The sequence below is a fragment of the Moschus berezovskii genome, chromosome 12 (assembly GCF_049115385.1).
Source record: "Moschus berezovskii isolate FMDL1 chromosome 12, NW_MosBer_1.0, whole genome shotgun sequence".
NCBI classification, from domain to species: Eukaryota; Metazoa; Chordata; class Mammalia; order Artiodactyla; family Moschidae; genus Moschus; species Moschus berezovskii.
In genome coordinates this window covers 25,533,823-25,557,105 of record NC_142471.1, presented here as the reverse complement: position 1 = coordinate 25,557,105, position 23,283 = coordinate 25,533,823, and the positions used below count along the sequence as shown (strand labels likewise).

The window sequence follows — 23,283 nt, the reverse complement described above, 5'->3', positions numbered from 1 at the left end:
CAGAAAAATATATTCTATAAAATTCCATATGTGAAAAAACTATAGAAAAGGCAAAATCAACCTATGGTGATAGAAATAAACCCAGCAGTTGCTTGAAGGGGGAGCAGATTACCTAGGAAGAGGTGCTAAGATGACAGAGAAGATGGATGTCTTACTGTGCATTCACCAAAACTGGTTGAGTAATATTTTTAAGACCTGGCTATTTCACTGTATATAAAATACATTTCAAAAAATAAGGCTAGGGACTTTCCCAGTGAAAATCAAAGTTTTATTCCCTCACTCATGCAATCCCATGGACTGTAGCCTGCCAGTCTTCTCAGTCCATGGAATTCTCCAGGGAAGTGGGTCACCATTCCCTTCCTCAGGGGATCTCCCCAACTCAGGGATCAAACCTGGGTCTCCTGAATTGCAGGCAGATTCTCTACCATCTGAGCCACCAGGGAAGCTGGTGGTCCAGTGATTAAAACTTCATGATCCCAATGCAGGAGGCCTGGGTTTGATCCCTGGTCAGGGAACTAGATCTCACATGACACAACTAAAGAATCTACATGCTGCAACTAAGATCTGGCACAGCCATTTAAATAAATAAGGCTGTTATTTAATACCCACAAAACTACTAAGAGGATCTACCCTTCAGATGTGAGAGTAAGGATGATTAAAGAAGGGAGGGACAATGAATATAAAGAACATTTTTCATTTTCTTCATACATTTCTTTTTTTTTTTTTCTGTTCCTCCAAATTTATTCTTTGTGCGAAGACATGCTGGGGCTTTTTTTCTTAAGAGCTTACGTTGTATGTTCTCTTCCCCAGGTCACCCCTCTAGTGGCTGCAGCTCTCTCTCCCAGTCACCTGACTCAGAACCGGCAGGATGTTTCACGGAATCCCAGCCACTCCTGGCATGGGAGGTGAGTATGGCCCAGAGGGCTGAGGCTTTGAACCTGCAGAGGCTGGGGGTTGCCGGCAGGCTATAAGTCCCTGGGGATGGCCAGGGGCCCAGAGACTTCTTCCAAGTGGGGTCACCTGGACGCAGAGATGACAGCTGTAGTGTGGCTAGATTTCTCTAGTATCTCAGAGTCCTAAAGCCAGGGAGATGGTTAAAAAGCATGTGACAGATCTTGTATGGCCACAACCACGTCATAAGCAAGGTGTGGTCACTCAGCTGTAGGGGCAGTAGCTGAGCAACAGGGGTGGAATGGAGCACCAGGCGTGGCATGCAGCCCCAGGACCCAGAGGCCTGTGCTCTTCTTGGGTCCCCTGCAGATGGAGGGGGCCCTGACCTCTGATAGAGTCTCCCGTTGGGGGTCCTGTCCTCTGCTCAAGTCCCCCACAGGTTGAGGGGGGCCTGTCCTCTGTTGGTGTCTCTGGGAAGCCTGTCCTCTGCTCACGTCTCCCATAGATTGAGGGGGCCTATCCTCTGCTTCTTAATACATTTCCTTCACGATTATTCTTTTTTTGTAATTTAAAACTAGTTTAAATGAGTTCATTGGATTTCCTTTTAAATCATACTGATGTTTGTATTTTCTTGCTCAACAAAATTTTGACTACACTTTAATATTTGGCTCAGATCATTAATTGTACCTCGGGTGCTAGTATACTTTTGTTGCTATTCTGCTGCTGCTGCTGTGTCATCTCAGTCGTGTCCGACTCTGTGCGACCCCAGAGACAGAAGCCCACCAGGCTCCCCCGTCCCTGGGATTGTCCAGGCAAGAACACTGGAGTGGGTTGCCATTTCCTTCTCCAATGTGTGAAAGTGAAAAGTGAAAGTGAAGTCGCTCAGTCGTGTCCGACCCTTAGTGACCCCACGGACTGCAGCCTATCAGGCTCCTCCATCCATGCGATTTTCTAGGCAAGAGTACTGGAGTTGCTTGCCATTGCCTTCTCCGGCTGCTATTCTGATAATCTATAAATGTCACCTAGAGTTAATTTTGTAAGTTTTATAATTTAAACACACCCTTAAAGATGATTAATGTCATTTATTTCCTATCTAGCTCAAAAACAAAAAAAAATTTTTTTAATGCTACTTTGTCTTAGATTGAGGGAATAAGCTGTTACTGATTGACTGGTTATCTTCTATTTTACTTTGTCTCCACTGAGTTCCTCTGAGTTAGACTTCTTTTGTATTGAGTTTTTTTGTAAGATAGGGTTGTGTAGAAGGTAAGAGTGGAAAGGCCAATATAAAGAAGGAATGAAGTCTGAGTCACATTCTCTTCCAATCCTAAGCCTACTTAGCCTCATCATCTTCTCACTTGAGTTTTTCAACATCCCAGATACTTCAGTTCAGTTCAGTTCAGTCGCTCAGTCGTGTCCACTCTCCACGACCCCATGAATCACAGCACGCCAGGCCTCCCTGTCCATCAGCAACTCCCGGAGTTCACTCAAACTCATGTCCACAGAGTCGGTGATGCCATCCAGCCATCTCATTCTCTGTCGTCCCCTTCTCCTCCCGCCCCCAACCTTTCCCAGCATCAGAGTCTTTTCCAGTGAGTCAACTCGTCGCATGAGGTGGCCACAGTATTGGAGTTTCAGCTTTAGCATCAGTCCTTCCAATGAACACCCAGGACTGATCTCCTTTAGAATGGACTGGTTGGATCTCCTTGCAGTCCAAGGGACTCTCAAGAGTCTTCTCCAGCACCACAGTTCAAAAGCATCAATTCTTCGGTGATCAGCTTTCTTCACAGTCCAACTCTCACATCCATACATGACCACGGGAAAAACCATAGCTTTGACTAGACGGACCTTTGTTGGCAAAGTAATGTCTCTGCTTTTTAATATACTATCTAGGTTGGTCATAAGTTTCCTTCCAAGGAGCAAGCGTCTTTTAATTTCATGGCTGCAATCAGCATCTGCAGTGATTTTGGAGCCCCAAAAAATAAAGTCTGACACTGTTTCCACTGTTTTTCCATCTATTTCCCAGATACTTACTATACCCGTATTTGATCATATAGTGACCTGAATCCAACTTTATCAATCAAAATGAACCGTTTGGTTACACTGTGCAATAGGACATTAAATAGTCATAGGCATTTTTCAATATTACTGAAAAGCTTCTTTCATTTAACCTCCAAAACTTAAAATATGTGCCATTTCTATGTCCAAAGAAAAGTTAAGATGACTTAAAGATAACAAAATACAAAATAAAATGTTCAGCTTAAAATGAAGTCCATCATAATTATATCAGACAAGAAACATGAATGGACACTAAAAACGAAGAAGTAACAATGCTGACACAGTCCTAAAGCATCTCTACAGGAGAAATTTATTACAAAAGGAAAAAGGGTAACTTAGGAGAAACTTGGCAGATGCCACCTTAACCTAGAGATCAATGTTAAGAACACAGTAATGGAATACTGACATTATGTGCTTTCAGATATGATTCACTGAAAAAAAACAGGAAAACAAAGAACTTTGCTGATGTTCCACTGGTTAAGAATCTGCCTTCCATGTTGATGCATGGCAAAAACCAACAAAACATTGTAAACCAATTATCCCCTAATTAAAAATAAATAAATTTAAAAAAGAAAAAAGATTCTGCCTTCCAATGCAGGGAACCCAGGTTTAAGCATGAGCCCATATGTGTACTACAGTGAAGACATAGCACAGGCAAAAACAAAACAACCAACAACAATAAAAACCAAAACACCACTAACTCACTTCTGTGGCATTCTTGTTAAAAATGCATAGTCTGAATCTAATTATGAGCAAACATCAGTTCAGTTCAGTCACTCAGTCATGTCTGACTCTTTGCGACCACATGGACTGCAGTACGCCAGGCTTCCCTGTCCATCACCAACCCCTGGAGCTTGCTCAAACTCATGTCCATTGAGTCAGTGATGCCATCCAACCATCTCATCCTCTGTCATCCCCTTCTCCTCCCGCCTTCACTCTGTCACAGCATCAGGATCTTTTCCAGTGAGCTAGTTCATCGCATCAGGTGGCCAAAGTAATGGAGTTTCAGCTTCAGCATCAGTCCTTCCAATGAACACCCAGGACTGATTTCCTTTAGGATGGACTGGTTGGATCTCCTTGCAGTCCAAGGGATTCTCAAAGAGTCTTCTCCAATACCACAGTTCAAAAGCATCCATTCTTTGGCACTCAGCTTTCTTTATAGTCCAACTCTCACATCCATACATGAATACTGGAAAAAAACCAAACTTTAACTAGATGGACTTTTGTTGGGAAAGTAATGTCTCTGGTTTGTGATATACTGCCTAGCTTTGTCATAGCTTTTCTTCTGAGGGGTAAGCGTCTTTTAATCTCATGGCTGCAGTCACCATCCGCAATGATTTTGGAGCCCCCCAAAATAAAGTCTCTCACTGTTTCCATAGTTTCCCCATCTATTCCCCATGAAGTGATGGGATCAGATGCCATGATCTTACTTTTCTGAATGTTGAGCTTTAAGCCAACTTTTTCACTCTCCTCTTTCACTTTCATCAAAGGTTCTTAAGTTCGTCTTTGCTTTCTGCCATAAGTGTGGTATCAACCGAATATCTGAGGTTACTGATATTTCTCATAGCAGTCTTGATTCCAGCTTGTGCTTCATTCAGCCTGGCATTTTACATGAGGTACTCTGCATAAGTTAAATAAGCAGGGCGACAATATACAGACATGACATACTCCTTTCCCAATTTGGAACCAGTCTGTTGTTTCATGTCCAATTCTAACTGTTGCTTCCTGACCTGCATACAGATTTCTCAGGAGACAGATCAGATGGCCTGGCATGCCCATGTCTTTAAGAATTTTCCACAGTTTGTTGTGATCCACACAGTCAAAGGCTTTGGCATAGTCAATAAAGCAGAAGTAGAAGTTTTTCTGGAACTCTCTTGCTTTTTTGATGATCCAGTGGATGTTGGCAATCTGATCTCTGGCTCCTCTGCCTTTTCTAAATCCAGCTTGAACTTCTGGAAGTTCACTTACTGCTGAAGTCTGGTTTGGAGAATTTTGAGCATTACTTTGCTAGCGTGTGAGATGAGTGCAATTGTGCAGTAGTTGGAGCATTCTTTATTATTGCCTTTCTTTGGGATTGGAATGAAAACTGACCTTTTCCAGTCCTGTGGCCACTGCTGAATTTTCCAAATTTGCTGACATATTGAGTGCAGCACTTTCACAGCATCATCTTTTAGGATTTGAAATAGTTCAATTGGAATTCCATCACCTCCACTAGCTTGTTCGTAGTAATGCTTCCTAAGGCCCACTTGACTTCTCATTCCAGGATGTCTGGCTCTAAGGTGAGTGATCACACCATTGTGATTATCTGGGTCATGAAGATCTTTTTTGGATAGTTCTTCTGTGTATTCTTGCCACCTCTTCTTAATATCTTCTGCTTCTGTTTTAGGTCCATACCATTTCTGTCCTTTATTAAGCCCATCTTTGCATGAAATGTTCCCTTGGTATCTCTAATTTTCTTGAAGAGATCTCTAGTTTTTCCCATTCTATTATTTTCCTCTATTTCTCTGTATTAATCACTGAGGAAGGCTTTCTTATCTCTCCTTGCTATTCTTTGGAACTCTGCATTCAAATGGGTATATCTTTCCTTTTCTCCTTTGCCTTCTCTTCTTTTCTCAGCTAATTGTAAGGCTTCCTCAGACAACCATTTTGCCTTTTTGCATTTCTTTCTCTTGGGGATGGTCTTGATCCCTGCCTCCTGTACAATGTCATTAACCTCAGTCCATAGTTCTTCAGGCACTCTGTCTATCAGACCTAATCCCTTGAATCTATTTGTCACTTCCACTGTATAATCATAAAGGATTTGATTTAGGTCATACCTGCATGGAACAACAGACTGGTTCCAAATAGGAAAAGGAGTATGTCAAGGCTGTATATTGTCACCCTGCTTATTTAACTTCTATGCAGAGTACATCATGAGGAACGTTGGGCAGGAAGAAGCACAAGCTGGAATCAAGATTGCTGGGAGAAATATCAATAACCTCAGATATGCAGATGACACCACCCTTATGGCAGAAAGTGAAGAGGAACTCAAAAGCCTCTTGATGAAAGTGAAAGAGGAGAGTGAAAAGGTTGGCTTGAAGCTCAACATTCAGAAAACAAAGATCATGACATCTGGTCCCCTCACTTCATGGGAAATAGATGGGGAAACAGTGGAAAACAGTGTCAGGCTTTATTTTGGGGGGCTTCAAAATCACTGAGGATGCTGATTGCAGCCATGAAATTAAAAGATGCTTACTCCTTGGAAGGAAAGTTATGACCAACCTTGATAGTATATTAAAAAGCAGAGACATTACTTTGCCAACAAAGGTCTGACTAGTCAGGCTATGGTTTTTCCCGTGGTCATGTATGGATGTGAGAGTTGGACTGTGAAGAAAGCTGATCGCCGAAGAATTGATGCTTTTGAACTGTGGTGCTGGAGAAGACTCTTGAGAGTCCCTTGGACTGCAAGGAGATCCAACCAGTCCATTCTAAAGGAGATCAATCCTGGGTGTTCACTGGAAGGACTGATGCTAAGGATGAAACTCCAAATCTTTGGCCACCTCATGCGAAGAGTTGACTCACTGGAAAAGACTCTGATGCTGGGAGGGATTGGGGGCAGGAGGAGAAGGGGACGACAGAGAATGAGATGGCTGGATGGCAGCACAGACTCGATGGACATGAGTTTGCGTGAACTCCGGGAGTTGGTGATGGACAGGGAGGCCTGGCGTGTTGTGACTCATGGGGCCGCAAAGAGTCGGACACGACTGAGTGACTAAACAGAACTGAACTGAACTGAAGAGGTTTCCCCTACTTTCTTCAGTGTAAGTGAATTTGGCAATAAGGAGTTCATGATCTGAGCCATAGTCAGCTCCCAGTCTGTATAGAGCTTCTCCATCTTTGGCTGAAAAGAATATAGTCAATCTGATATTGGTATTGACCATCCGGTGATGTCTACGTGTAGAGTCTTCTCATGTGTTGTTGGAAGAGGGTATTTGCTATGACCAATGCATTCTCTTGGCAGAACTCTATTAGCTGTTGCCCTGCTTCATTCTGTACTCCAATGCCAAATTTGCCTGTTATTCCAGGTATTTCTTGACTTCCTATTTTTGCACTTCCATCCCCTATAATGAAAGGATATCTTTTTTGGGGTGTTATTTCTAGAAGGTCTTTGTAGGTCTTCATAGAACTGTTCAGCTTCTTCAGGATTACTGGTCGGGGCATAGACTTGGATTATTGTGATTATTGAATAGTTTGCCTTGGAAATGAACAGAGATCTTTCTGTCGTTTTTGAGATTGCATCCAAGCACTGCATTTGAGCAAACATCAAATAAACCCAAATTAAGAGACATTCTAACTGAGGTATACTCTTTGAAAATGTCAGGCTGACAAGACTAAAGAGATAGAACAACTGAATGCAATTCATAATCTGAGATTATCTTTTGATATGGACTGCATTAAGGACAGATGGTGAATTTTGATCAGTAGATGGTAATAGTATTGTATCAATGTTAATTCCCAATTTTGATCATTGTACTATAGCTATGCAAGAAGAGGTCCTTGTTTATAGGAAATACACACTTTAGTATTTAGGGGTAAAGAGACCTCACACCTGAAATTACTCTCAAATAGCTCAAGGGGGAAAATCTACATAAGAAAACATAAAGCAAATAAGATAAAATGTTAACATGAGTAAACTAGGTGAATGGTATATGAGACTACTTTGTAGTATTCTTACAGCTTTTCTGTTGTTTGAAATTATGTCAAGGTATTTTTTTAATTTTAATGAAGCTAACAAGAATGAAGTAGGAAGATGAGATGCTTTCTCATTTTGGAGTTGAGCATATTACATGGTTTGACCAACAAATACTACTGAATTTTCTTAGTTGAAAATCAAAATAGAAAATACATTGTTTAGATTGTCTTTTATTCTGGCCATGGGCAGCCCATAAGTTCAGTTCAGTTCAGTTCAGTTCAGTCGCTCAGTCGTGTCCGACTCTCCGCGACCCCATGAATCACAGCACGCCAGGCCTCCCTGTCCATCACCAACTCCCGAAGTTCACTCAAACTCATGTCCACAGAGTCGGTGATGCCATCCAGCCATCTCATTCTCCGTCGTCCCCTTCTCCTCCCGCCCCCAACCTTTCCCAGCATCAGAGTCTTTTCCAGTGAGTCAACTCGTCGCATGAGGTGGCCAAAGTATTGCAGTTTCAGCTTTAGCATCAGTCCCTCCAATGAACATCCAGGATTGATCTCCTCTAGAATGGACTGGTTGGATCTCCTTGCAGTATAAGGGACTCTCAAGAGTCTTCTCCAACACCACAGTTCAAAAGCATCGATTCTTCGGCGGTCAGCCTTCTTCACAGTCCAACTCTCACATCCATACATGACCACGGGAAAAACCATTGCCTTGACTAGACGGACCTTGGTTGGCAAAGTAATGTCTCTGCTTTTTAATATACTATCAAGGTTGGTCATAACTTTCCTTCCAAGGAGCAAGCGTCTTTTAATTTCATGGCTGCAATCAGCATCTGCAGTGATTTTGGAGCCCAAAAAAACAAAGTCTGACACTGTTTCCACTGTTTTTCCATCTATTTCCCATGAAGTGATGGGACCAGATGCCATGATCTTTGTTTTCTGAATGTTGAGCCCAAGCCCATAAGTTAGTCTTGACAATTTTTCACTAGAAATTATACTGAGCAGAAGTTAGACTGACCCTTATATAACTATGATATGTCATGCTGCACAGTATCTTAGAAAATGTGGCCCAGGTAACTCAGCTTTCTGATGGTTCCAACTTGTTTTAATGAAGTGATCAAATATCAGAGGCTTTAAATAAACCCTGGATACCTGGATTAAATTTCTGATGAAATGTTTTAACCTACAGTGCAGCTATTTTATACTGTCCATTAAGTGAGACATAAACTAGATTTCAAGTGTGTAGAGTGACAAAAATCATCCTTTTGAAATAGCTTCCTTTTATTTTAATCTGCAAATAACATTCAGAATTTTATAAGTTTCATCAATACCCTGACTTCAAGCCAATAATAGTACTTTTACAAGTGCTTCCCCCGGCTCTATAAATACTGCTACTTTTTTTTTTTTTTCATTTCTTTATTTCAGTTAGCCAATAATTAAGGCATCCCTTTCTCTTCCACTCCCTGCTACCACTTGGTATAGATGTGGCAGGTCAATTTAATCTCTGAGTTTAGCCAACCACATTTAGTTTTCCAATCTGCTAATCTCCTCTAATTAAGAATTTAGGATCCAATCCAGGAAGCACTGGACAGTCTCCAACAAAGGCCCCAGTAGTTAATGTAGATTGGATAACCTAGCTGAAACCTGAAATTTATTGTAATTTACCCAGATGACTTGATCCTCAAATCAAAACATTTTACAAAAGTGTAAAGAAAGAGAAGTAGTGTTCAAAATCACCAATGAAGAAACACACAATGGTAGGAAGAGGAGATAAAGGAGTGCAAAGAGGCAAGACAAACAAATCTAAGACATGATCTAAGATTACAGGCTGGATCAGGAGGAAAGAGCTAAAAAGAATTTGGGAGGAGGGGAGGAACAATTGAGAAGATTTTTAAAGGGAAAGTATCCTCTGAATCATTAAAAGTCTTCGGTATGATCATTGTATTGTAGTTAAGGAGAGGCATGCTGCGGTATTTATAGGTAAAATGTCACATGGCTCAGCAAAAAAAAGAAAGAGTACTGATGCACAATGTGCTACTCTTTCATTTTTTGTAGGTCTGATTTTTTTCAAAAAAAGAATTAATCAAATTTTAAAATATTATATATATATATATATATATATATATCTCCTGATTTCCATAGCAATTAATTATCAATACTATCCAAGACTGGCCTGATGATTTCAGAAAGTGGTTTCCCTTACATACCTAGATGTCACTATAATAATTTCAGCAGTTCAGACCTAACTGACTAAAGTTAGACCATAAAATGCATTAATTCAATCATTCATTTAACCAACACTTATTGAGTTGTAGGTAGAAGATATTACCCTATGACTGCAGAACACAAAGTTGAATGCTGCTCTAAACTTAAGAGTTTTGCAATCTAGCTTAAAGAATAATAAAAGCAACTAAAAATCTAAACACATCAATACTCTATAAAGGATTAATATTTTATGTTAACAGTCATAACAAAAACAGTCATGATGTTGATAGCTATCATTTAATGAACATTCACTCTGTATGGGATAAATTTAGTAAAATTAAAATTATGTAATCTGTTAGACAACCCTGTGGATTAGTTATTGCTCCCCCTTTAAAGACAATGAAAACAGTTCTCAGAGAGTTCAATTAACTTTCCTTCAGTCAAGCACCTTGCTTTGGGTACTGCTGATACCACAAAAAAAAACACAGTTTAAATTTTAAAATGAAAAGCAATCGAAAGCACTAAATACCTTACCATATCAAAATATAAATACTCAGGGACTTCCTGGAAGTCCAGTGGTGACGCCTCCATGCTTCCAACGCAGGGAGCACAGGCTGCATCCTTAGCAATGAACTACTGTAGAGGAACAGTACTGTGGTAGTGGAGTTACTACATCTTAGTAGTGGAACTAAGATCCCAGAAGCCACGTGGCAAAAAATAAAAAAAATAAACCTCAAGAAAATTTCAGATTTGTGTTTTCTACTATCAGAGAAGTGACATCTAAAATAACAGTAGTTAAACTGATTTCAAGAAGTAGAATAAACAGTTATTAGATTTCCCCCTTTCTAAAGTAGAATGAATACCCAAGATAATAAGTATGAATAAAAATATTTTTCCAAGAAAAAAATGTATTCAGATATTTAAGATATTTAAACTTTGTGACAATTGAGTGAGAATGTTCTCATGTGATTCTTATCTAGAAGAAATCATGCTTAAGGTACATAACTTGTAAACAACACTATAACTTATATATTGTTTCAAGTGCTCATCCTAGTCTTTTGAATCTGTTTATTTTTAATTGATGGATAATTGTTTTACAATACTCTGTTGACTTCTGCCAAACATCAACATCAATCAGTCATAAGTATATATATGTGCCCTCCCTTTTGAACCTCCCGCCACCTCCCTCCCCATCCCACCCCTCTAAGCTGTTACAGAACTTTGCCTGAATCATACAACAAATTCCCATTGGCTATATTACATATGATAATGTATGTTTCCATGTTACTCTCTCCATGCATACCACCGTCTCCTCCCTGCCACACCGTGTCTACAAGTCTATTCTCTATGTTTATCTCCATTGCACAGATGAATTCTGTAATAGAAACTAATCACCAACTGTGAGATTATTTTTCATACTGATGATATTCTAGTCTTTATTATAGAATTATTGATTCTATAGAATATATACATATAAAAAAGGGGGAAAGAGAAATTTAATATTTTCAAGGTTTAAAGTCTTCTTTCTGATACTTCTCATTTACAAAAAGCAGAAATGATATTTTTAAAAAGAAAGGAAAGGCTTTGGGGGATATAAAGAAAATGAATACATTGGTAAAAAAAATACACATTTTCTTAAAGGCTCACTTAATATTTTTAGTAGGATAAATTATATTTTTAGGTTTAATAATAATACCACTAATTGAGAAATTTCTATGTGTCCAGCTATCCTAAGCAATGTAACATGTATTAAATAATTTGCTTGTGTCTGTAACTATCTTATGATCCTATGTGTATTTTTGAGTACTAAATTTAAAATTAAACAACACACAATGTAATGTTTAAAATAAATAGTTTTGCTACTTAAAAATAACTAATTTCCTAAAATAAGTTTTATTATTTAACATCTGGTTCTCTAAAACCATGAAAAGAACCTATGCTTTGATCAAATTCATATATCACTAAATTATAGACATAATAAAACCGTACCATCTCTTCCCTTAAAATTTTTCAAGTGCAGAAAGTCCTGTGTTTAGTTCAAAGAGGAATAAAAGTTGGTATTTAAAGCTATGAAGCACAAGAACAGGTTAAAGAGTGACACTGTAATCTTTCTATTGAACAAGCCACTACAGTGGGCAAATCTTGCCATCACTTCTTTAAAAACATATTTTTATGACACACTTTGACTACTGAAAGGCATTCCATTATCAAATTAATTACGACTTGAAGATGATTTCAGACACTAGTAAGGTTTTAACAAAAATTTAACTAACAGTTCCTATTTTGGCTCTTTTCCCCTATCTGTTGAGATGATATTCTAGCCAATACACGGAGAGTTATATGGTAAAGAAGGCAGACATCAGAAAACAGTATGAATCTAGCACTATCAAAACACAAACACATTATCAAATGAGCATAAGGATTCAAGACACAAAGCATATGTTCTTTTCTGAGCTCAGAAGAATTCAACAGACTTTTTTTGTAGCCTGAATGAGATTTTCTTCAAGCCTATTTACCCTACTTGGCTTCTATTCACTCTCATTCTGTTTGGGATCATTCCTAGAAATTACAAAATGGACATGAGTCTTGAATCACTGGAAATGCTCATGTTCCAGTGATAAATGAATGATTTGACTGTGTGTGAGTTGGCTTAGTGAGAATTCAGCCCTGAAACCAGTCTCATCATCCCTGGGCAAAATGCTATGTTACAATTTCTGGATATGCAAACCAGAAGCCCCATGTGTGCCTTTGAGCGTGTGAATAAACATTGATGAATGAGCACACATCTTTGATAGTTTTTGCCAGCACATGACATAAGGAGGAAAATAAGGACCATGTGTTGTTGAATCATAAAGCTACATTCTTAAGTTTTATATGATCACCTTATATGCTAAGATTATCTTCTTCTAATATATATATATGTTTGTGGGGTTTTCTTTTGTTGTTGTTTTTAAAGCTGGTATCCCTTTTTGGATACACTTATCACTCACTCTGAATTTTTCCCCCCGATGGTCTGCTATATTCAGATATCTGGGATTCCTTGCCTGGGACTATGTAAGACTATCATAGGACTTTCCAGTGGTCTAGTAGTTAGAATTCCAAGCTTCAACTGCACAGGGTAAAGGTTCAGTTCCCTGTTCAGAAAACTAAGATTTCACATGCCATGTGGTATGGCCAAAAAATTTAAAACAGAAACAAAACACAAAAAACCTATCACTATGCCTCTCCCTGCACCCAATAACCATCAAGATCACTATTAGTTCAGTTCAGTTTAGTCGCTCAGTTGTGTCCGACTCTCCGCGACCCCACCAATCACAGCATGCCAGGCCTCCCTGTCCACCACCAACTCCCGGAGTTCACTCAAACTCATGTCCACAGAGTCGGTGATGCCATCCAGCCATCTCATTCTCTGTCGTCCCCGTCTCCTCCCGCCCCCAACCTTTCCCAGCATCAGAGTCTTTTCCAGTGAGTCAACTCGTCCCATGAGGTGGCCAAAGTATTGGAGTTTCAGCTTTAGCATCAGTCCTTCCAATGAACACCCAGGATTGATCTTTAGAATGGACTGGTTGGATCTCCTTGCAGTATAAGGGACTCTCAAGAGTCTATAGGATGTCACTAAAATTTGCAGCATGTTGCTGCTATAAGTCATGGAAAGTTACTCTATAACTGGACTTAAGAAAAGTTTATCACTTTACCAATGATTTAACCAACTGAAACAAAGTTGTAGGTAAATGTGCAGAGACAAAGCTTTAGTAACCTTGTTATCTTTCATTTCTAGTAGCTTAATGAGTTTTTAAGATAAACAAGGTAACTCAATTGTATGTAATTTGGTACTTTTGAACCCTCCCTAGTATATGTAACAATTTACAAATGAAGGAAATAGTTTCCAAAGGTACGAGGTAAATTTCCCTAGGGGGTGTTTCGCTCTCTCTTGGAAATTTTTTTGGTTTGTTTTTTTCCCTCAAAGTATATACCACAATTTGTAATTTATTAATTTGTCTTTTTTCCCCCCCCTCAATCTATTTGAGGGCAGAGATCACTTTGGATTTATACACCATTGTAACCCAGCATTTAGTATGGGCGAAAATAGTATTGACTGAATGTTAATAATACTGTTTTTCAAGAAAGAAGACTCATTGAGCATTAACTGTGTGACAGGCAATGATGGTACTAAATATTTTGAATATCACTGTCAAGTAAATCAAGATCACATATGAAACATGATTCATTTATGATTTGATTCTCCTTTTAAAACATGTTTCAAAAAGACTAATCAGTATAGCTACACGTCATTATCTTGTCCTTCTCTTAGCGAGACATGTCTTATTTCCCCTCATTCCATACCTCCCTGCCCCCTCAACCACTTCTTCTTTTATCAGCATCATCAAGGAAGGAAGGAAACAGTGAAGAGCTGGGCTGCCAGCACAGAAGCTAGCAGGAAGATCACTTGGTTTTCTTTTCTTTTTTTTTTTCCTTTTCTAAATCATTTGTAGACAATTTCCTGGTTTAATATCCCCTGATATTTCTTCGTATTTGTTCAAAATATAATACTTTGATGATATTTTATAACCAAATAGCTAGAAAATCTTTCTTACCAGTCAAGAAATTACAGAATGTATAAATGCAGTTCACTCTCAGGGATACCCACACTTTTCAATGCTGACATGATTTTAGGTTTTCAGTTAAGTTGCAAAAATAGTATAGAGTTCTTATATAAACTTTACCCAACCCTGTCAGTGTTACTTTCTTACATAATCATGGTTCTGTTTTGACCCTACCATACTGTCCCTGTGGTCATTTAGTGATGCTGAATATATTTTGTTTGTCCCTTCAGGTCCCCACTCCATCTTCTGCACCCTCTTATAAGACACAGGTGGCTGACCAAGATATATCTCATAAGTAAACTCCCTTTCTCCTCTTGGGTTCTGGTTGGGATAAACCAATGAAAGCAGCAAGAAACTGGAGGGCAGAGTATTTATTTCCATACCCACTGCCCCATGACTTTCTTGCTGAAGAAAGATCCCACTACCATAGGCCACACAATAGAATAGTCCTGTTCTATTTAGCGACAGCTATTCTACCTGACTTTCTGCTCCCAAGCTCTTATCCCTTCAGGCCTAGGAGTGGCAATATGTCTGCTGTCCTTAGCCCTAGGATGCTTTGTCATCCCTAGATTTTTCCAAACCCTGCCCTCACCCTTAAAAAAGAAAAATTCCTTTCTTAAATTCTCCCCAATATTTCCAACTAACTGTGCAATCTGATTTTCTCCAGAGACAATGACTGACAACCTAACCAAAGTGATGTTACCTTGAATTGACTTTCTCTAAGGGTATATATCCTTCTACCCCAAAACATAAAGTAATGATTATTTACATAAATGTTTCTGCCAAGAGGAGTTCCAAACCATGCCACTCATAAGTACACATTCATGAAACATGGCCTGAAATCATCTCATACATTTACCTTTCTCAAGAATAAAGCGAACAATTAAAGCACAGCTAATAAGCTGTCATCTACAACTCCAGTGAGTTAAGGCAGAAACGTGGTCCCCCAGTACCAGTAGGAAAGGAGTTTGTGCTAAGTACCCCAACCTCACCCCCCAGTCATTTGATAACCATTCTGGCCATGAGAGTACTCTGGACAGAAACTGTGCTTTCAGCTAGAGGAAAATGCTCTCTTTAATCAGGAATGTGAGATCACTATTTATAATTCTAACTATTGAATTATAACAACAATACAGATTACCAATTCAAACAGATTGTTTAAAGATTAGAGGTGTGAGACACATCAGGCAATTTTAACCCATAACTGGATTCAGGATTTAGTTAGCAGGTTCACAGGAGGATGAGACAGGCTTCCCAGTTTCCTTAGTCAGACTCTTCACTTATCCAACTATTTCCTAATAGATAATGAAGATGAAAATCAGTCAGGATGCTTATAGGTAGCAGCCACCCTGACCAAGAGCAAGGGACTGAAGAGATCTGAAGACTTTAGAGGCCAGAGTCCAAGGAAGAAAAGTAGCACTCAGGCATAAGGCCAAAAGCAAAACTGTAACCTGAAGATTCCCATCACTGATCCCTGAGTAGCAGCTGACTGTAATGTTAAGTCCTCACCCATAAAATCCTAAATGGAAAGTTTTACTTTTCCTCCACCCTCTCTCCCAAAATTCAGATTTAGTTTTCTTAACATCTCCTTTGCTGCTGCTGCTGCTAAGTCACTTCAGCCATGTCTGACTCTGTGCGACCCCACAGACAGCAGCCCACCAGGCTCCCCCATCCCTGGGATTCTCCAGGCAAGAACACTGGAGTGGGTTGCCATTTCCTTCTCCAATGCATGAAAGTGGAAAGTGAAAGTGAAGTTGCTCAGTCGTGTCCGACCCTTAGCGACCCCATGGACTGCAGCCTACCAGGCTCCTCTGTCCATGGGAGTTTCCAGGCAAGAGTACTGGAGTGGCTTGCCATTGCCTTCTTCGTAAGGGTTACATAATATTCTATGCTTGAACTGGTCCAGTCCAGGTGCTGCTTCCAGCTGCGCTAGGAGGTTGAGGCAGGCTGGAGCCCTCAGTTGACAGGAGGGAGCAGCAGCATCCAGGGAACAACATGCCAACTGCCAAGCAACTAGCTGACATTGGTTGCAAGACCTTCTTCGCCTCCATGATGGTCCTCATTGTGTACGGGGGCTACTTCTGCAGTGTCTGAGCCTACCACTATTTCTAGCGGCACAGCTCCCAGCGACAGGCTGCAGAAGAACAGAAGACCACGGGAGCCCTGTAGAATGGGTGGGCTTTTTTCCTTGAGCAGAGAGGCCCAAGGCCTGCTGTGGAAAGACTGCACCTGCAATCATTTCAGAGTCCAGTGGACCAGGGCCTTAATGGCTTTCGAACTCTGCTGGGAAAAAGTGCCCATGTTTTCTCTGGTACATCCAGTTTGGAGAGGCTATTGAATCAAAACAGGAATGGGAGGGTGAGGCACACTTACAGACATTAAATAATTTGCCATTACCAAAAAAAAAAAGAAATTTCTACACTTGCTCAACTGTATTTTACACATATCAAGCTGAAATCTGAAAGTATCTTAGCATTTCTTCTGTGGTTCAGAGAAACAAAGCTTTCTTTGGAGAAGAACAAAAAAGTATGCCCAACAGAAAATTAAAGAAAACATTTTAAAATGTCAACATCAGAAAATCATTAATTTTTTTCTTTTTAGAGCATTTCCTTATTCTTGTACAACAACTGATAACTAGAGAGGAAGTGAGCCACAATTTGGTTCTGCTTGTTATGGCACATGAATTATCAGCCACACACAGGCACTTATTTCTTTTTAAAAGTCAGAGTTCATTGCCACGATTCAAAAAAGCAATACACAGTATATTTACTTCTGGAATTTACTTCAGGTAACAGGACACCCACAGACTAACAAAATAAACAGAATTCAAGAGTATTCCCAAGGCCCAATTCTACCTCATAGCAAAGGGAGGTAATGACTTAGCTACCAGGATTAGACCATATTAGTTTGACCATGCAGTTTCCTTCCTTTTCTTCTATGCCCCCTTCCCACCCACCCTCAACCTGCCCGCCCTCACCTGCCTCCCCACCTCACCCCCCAACCCACACACACACACAAATCTGAGAGCCATTTATAACAGCAAGACTAAAATTATTTCTCACTTGAAGATTTTAAGACAAAATAGATGGATATACCCAATACAGCAAGTGTGAAAAGAGAATAAGGTATACATTTAGGGATTTTAATGATATTCTTCTATAATTTGGGGAGGAGAAAAAATTAAAAGGAGGCAGGTGGATCAATATGCAGAAGAAAAACAGAGAAGGGTTTAATTTACCTTGAAAATAACCAGTATTCTATTTGTCTAAGCCCAGTGAGAATTTGTAGCAAGCAATTTCATTCATTTCACAGTGCCTAGCACACAACTGACTGTGTGGTAAATATTAAATAAATACTTGTTGGTTGATGAAAAATGTATGTGACAATGCTGTGTACACACAGGAAACAGAAACTTGAAGTGGTCAGACAAATTAGAAAGCAATGCAAGGTTTGGTTCTGCATGTCGATAGCATTTTCAAGGTACACAACTGAGGAAACAGATGAGAAAAAAAAATGTGCCACATCCATAGTTCAAACATGTTCTTCCTGTTTGAATGCCAACACTTTATTTGCAAAAGAAAAACTAAGATTAGGATAAGATCGTTTTAATTATATATACACAATATAATCTTAAAGACCAGTCATTTCATTGCTTAATATGTCTTCTTGAATTAAAAAGGTTGCCTGCTCAAGATACTCACATTCAGAACAGCAACATACTACCTGAACACATAACCTTTAACACATAAGCACCTATTTACTAGACTAAAGCTAGCCTTGAACTTTTAGTAATGTATATGATTTTAAATTAACCCTGCTAAATACCAGACAAAGCTCATAACACAGACTGCTAGCTTATAACTGAATTAGGTAACTACTAAATACTCATTAGGCAAATTACAGAAAATAAAGGAAACATACTCATTCCTACAGCTTCATGAATGCCAAAATTAAAGATGATATAATGAGAATTTGGGATGAAGCAATTGTAATTTGGCTGTAAAAATCTCAATGGCTTACACATTGGAAATGGAAATAAAACCTCTAAGCATCTTTTCCTTTAGAAAAATCACACATTTTAAAATAGTGTCTAATGGAAGGTCTATTAAAACTACAATGGTTCATAGCTGTCAACTTTAAATAGTGTCTTTCTCCTTAAGAGCTGAAGTTTATACACTGGTGCAACACCACAAATGCAGATGCTACAAAGAGAGCTACCAGAAAAGCCACACATTTTATTCACAATACTTTGAATATGAAGTTTTCCTTCTGCAGACTTGTGTGGAGTTGAAAATAAAGGATGCTAATATGCATATTATGTAGCATATAAAAAGAGAGAAAGAAAGAGAACAAGAGAGAAGACACTTTAGTTGAGTGAAAATTCATTTATCTACTGAAAATCTGGGAGAACTCATATCCACTGTACTCCAAATTTACCCCTCAGTGACAGAAAAATACTATATGAAATTGAAAAAAAATTAAATATGATTTAATCAATAGCTGATTACCTTTAAAACTTTGGGCTTCTTTTCCCTCTGGGGCCTCTTGTTTTCCTTTACAACCTAAAAAAAATCAAATTGCAAAATGAGCCTCCGTTTAAGAGAAGAAAAAAAAAATTAGCTCCCACCCCCTCCCAAATTTTTTTGGCTATTTCTCTATAAAACTACTTATCCCATCTAAAATCATCAACATGTTTGCTAGGCAGAACCTAAAGAGCTTATGTAAAATGTATACTTTAAAAGTCACTGAAAAAAAAGCCTTGCATAAAGATGAAGTAGGGAAATACCCTTTTTTCCCCTTAAAGTCTGTCTTAATTAGCCTCTGCATTCTTCACAGCGAAGCCCACGAGGTAGCCATCTTGCTTGCTTCTGCAGAGGAAGCCTCTACAGTGGAACAGTTCTGCAAACTGCTTTTTGGTATTATTATCATGGTGTTTAAAGGCAGCCCTGGCCTGCCAGCACTGTAGACGTGCTGGGCATGCCTTTTGCAAAAACAGCCCCACAAAGAGTGCAGCCAATGGCAATGCAGAGCTTAGCAACTCCAAAGTGATCTTCTCTGCCTAGCCTTCCTAGACAAAGGATCTCCTGTGCGGCTCCGCTCTCACCACAGGACACAGGCAGCCACAAGCTGCGACATGGAGTTCGCTGCAGAGGATCTGGTCGCGCCGAAATCACAGGAGGCTTCAGCAAAAACAATGCACACAAATCCCCAGGTCTCCACCATCGGATCGATGGCGGAGTCTCCCTGATTAGTAACCTCTTGGAGGCTCCGAGGGCAGGTCTGCGCGGGGGGGTGGGGGTGGGGGTGGGTTAGGGTTGGGGGGGTGCATGGCCCTGCCTCCAACATACAGGAGATATAACTGAGCTGAGGGGGGCATTTGGGCTTGCTGAAACTCTGGAAGGTATTGTGCATTTTTACTTTATAAGGCAAGGCTAAATATTGGCGATATTTAAGGCAGGGAGGTTATGTGAGGACACTGTAGGCTCAGCTGTTGGGCTGCGTGTCTCATTCCTCGGGAACCACACCTCTCTGCAGCCGGCGCTTTGCCCAGAAACACAGCAATTTGATTTCTGTCAATAAATGTCCAATGACAAAGGCAGATTAAAAAATAATAATAAAGCCGCTTAAAAGGAAAAGGACAGGATGAGGACAAGGAAAGGGGGAGGAGTTTTCAGAATACACTTGCCACTCTGAGTGGCTGGCGATTTCAAAAAGCTTTCTCTCTCTTGCTCTGGATGTTTCTGATGACCTTCATTTCCCTCAAGAAATTAATCGCTTCCAGAAAGTGGACTCATACTTCTGGGACATAAGAAGCACCTTTGGCTCCTCTACCTTCCAAGATCTTCAACTGTCACCGAGCATCTCTCCGCAAAGCTGCCAAGCAGGTCCCCACGTGGAGCCTGTCTGTGCACGGGCTGATGATCAGACACGGCCACTTGGTTCCCAGGGACTGGGAGCTGAGCCAGAGGTGGAAAAAGCAGCCACCCACACTCAGCACACCTGGACTCGTCACCCCCCGCTCCCCCCGCCCCATGCCCAGTGGGTGGCAGGCACTGGGAGAGCAAGGCACCACAGTTGGAACTTGCCAGACTCTGGGAATGACAGAGCCAGAGCAATCTAGCCCCTCCCTTCAGCCCCGTGGACAAGTAATAATGGCAATAGACAAAGAACCAGTACAGCTGTTTGAGCTGGCAGGTCTCAAGGTCATTGCCAAAATTCGGTGCAGAGGCCAGTCACAGTGCCATCACAGCCACCTTGACAGCTGCACAGATCTTGGGAAGACAGCTTCAGCTCCACCCTCACAGGGCCAAAGTCTCAGCAGCACATTTGGGGGATTGGCAGGAGGGCCTCTCTAGCTGCTCAGCCAAAGATGGGTTTTCCACTTGCAGTTGGATTCGGAACAGATTCCCACAACCAGAAATCAGGAACAGAGTGAGGGCCGGAAAGCCTGTATTTCATCACCCTTGATTCCTAGCCTTTCGGTTTGCCACAAAAGCACGCTTTTCTTGTTGGAATGGGAAATCCAACATGCATTGTTTTCCCGCTTTAAACTACTTCTCCCCCACCCATCCACCCTCAAAAATTTTAACAAATGTAAGAAGCAAGCAAAACCAGTGGATTGTGACCTAACCACGTTCACCACGGCAACTTCAAGCACACTGAGCCCACACTAAAAAGCTCTCTGTGGGGAATGAAGCAAACATGAAATGGGTCAAAAACAGGACCAAATACAACAGTATTTGAAAATGGGTGCAAAACTTTTAGCCCTATGTTTCTTTCTCTTTGGAGGCTTGTGTGTGTGTGGTAAAATATACAAAACCAAAAATTTTACATTTTTTACCATTTTAAAGTGTATAATTTAGTAGCATTAATTATATTCACAATATTATGCAAGTATCACCACTTTTCATTTCCAGAACTTTTTCATCATCCCAAGCAGAAACTCTATATGCATGAAGTTACTCCCTACTCCCTAACTTCTGTTAACTTTCTGTTCTATTTTGTCTCTACACATTTGCCTGCTCTAGGTACCTCATATAAGTAGTATCAAGCAATATTTGTTCTGTTGTGAATAACACTGGCTATGCAAGTATCTGTTTGAGTCCCTGCTCTCAATTCTTTCGAGTATATACCTAGGAGTAGAAATGGTGGATCATATGAAAATTTTGATTAATTTTTGGGTGAGGAAACACCAAACCATTTTCTATAGCCAAGCCACTTTTTTTTTTTTTTGCCATGTTATATTCCCATCAACAATGCATGCAAGGATAGCCCTACATTTATTTCTTAAAGTGTTTTCTATTTCCATTAAAGATTGTGTCTTTCCCCTTGAATACTTGAATAAAAATTTTTAAAGGCATGAACATTTTCCCAGGTTGATTGCTCACTGTTTAGTAAAGTGGCCATGATATATTCAATTCAGTTCAGTTCAGTCTCTCAGTCGTGTCCAACTCTTTGCGACCCCATCAATCGCAGCACAACAGGCCTCCCTGTCTATCACCAACTCCCGGAGTTCACTCAAACTCATGTCCATCGAGTTGGTGATGCTATTCAACCATCTCATCCTCTGTCGTCCCCTTCTCCTCCTGCCCCCAATCCCTCCCAGCATCTGGGTCTTTTCCAATGAGTCAACTCTTCGCATGAGGTGGCCAAAGTATTGGAGTTTCAGCTTCAACATCAGTCCTTCCAGTGAACACCCAGGACTGATCTCCTTTAGGATGGACTGGTTGGATCTCCTTGCAGTCCAAGGGACTCTCAAGAGTCTTCTCCAACACCGCAGTTCAAAAGCATCAATTCTTCGGCGATCAGCTTTCTTCATAGTTCAACTCTCACATCCATACATGACCACTGGAAAAAGCATAGCCTTGACTAGACGGACCTTGGTTGGCAAAGTAATGTCTCTGCTTTTTAATATGCTATCTAGGTTGGTCATAAATTTCCTTCCAAGGAGTAAGCATGAGATATATATATATATATATATATATATATTTCCCGCCCCCCCATCATATGGCTTATGGGATCTTAGTTCCCTGACCAGGGATTGAACCTGGGCAGTGAAAACAGAGTCCTAACCACTGTATTACCAGGGAATTCCCATAATTATGTATTTTAAATGATTTCATTACCTGTGTGATCCATTATGTTTGCCTCAATAAAATAAAATCAGGATCAGGGTGTTAGGTCTACTAAATATCCACACTGATGAGAAGTTCGTTTTTTTTAAAGCCCCATGGGCAGGCATTTTCACTGCATGGGATACTCGTGAAAATGCATAATACTGCACTTGGTAACCTAAGCAAAATAAACATCAAAGGTCTATGTGCAGTGTTCTGTAAAATGAATTAATAAATAAAGCCAAAGTTCATCCCAGCTAATGAGAGTTAATGGAAGTGATCACAACTAACATTAACTCCAAATATCCAACCGATACTACACCATGAAAATCTGTACTTGTTTGAATACAGAATGCATTGGTAGCCTCTATTGGTTATGACCATCTGTTCTAAATCCTACACTTAGCGATTTATCCGTCTCAGCTCAAGGCTTAGGTGATAGTGAGCTTTGATGGAGAAAATAGTCAGAAATTACTAGCAGAGAAAGTGGAGGTCAAGAGAGCCATTTTCACTCTTGTTATTCAGAGCAAAATGCACACAATTAGATCTTACTGAATGATAAATTCAGAAACTAAGAAACATGATGTTGTAGTCCTACTTATTCAGAACTGATTTTTGTTACTTAAGTCTATTTTTTATTCCAACTTAACCCTGATCACAAGGAACTCATTGCATGAGTTGATACTTAATTTTGTAACTAACTCAAGTGCACTAGTTTCTTTCAAATGTTACAAAATTGT

At 40.0% G+C, this 23,283-nt stretch overlaps 1 protein-coding gene and 1 pseudogene across 4 annotated transcripts in view; one reads left to right on the top strand and one right to left on the bottom strand.

Annotated features, from left to right (window-relative positions):
* Positions 1–23,283, bottom strand: part of TET1 (tet methylcytosine dioxygenase 1) — a 147,865-nt gene that overhangs the window by 83,208 nt on the left and 41,374 nt on the right. For 2 of the 4 annotated variants that reach the window (XM_055425598.2, XM_055425599.2), the window contains exon 3: positions 18,938–18,991. In XM_055425598.2, coding sequence (XP_055281573.2) covers positions 18,938–18,991 — 54 coding nt within the window. Of the gene's footprint in view, positions 1–18,937; positions 18,992–19,215; positions 19,501–19,533; positions 19,686–23,283 lie in introns of those variants that run through there. The other 2 variants (XM_088841931.1, XM_088841930.1) reach the window with 2 other exon arrangements.
* On the top strand, positions 16,425–16,598 carry LOC148775947 (cytochrome c oxidase assembly protein COX14 pseudogene; annotated as a pseudogene).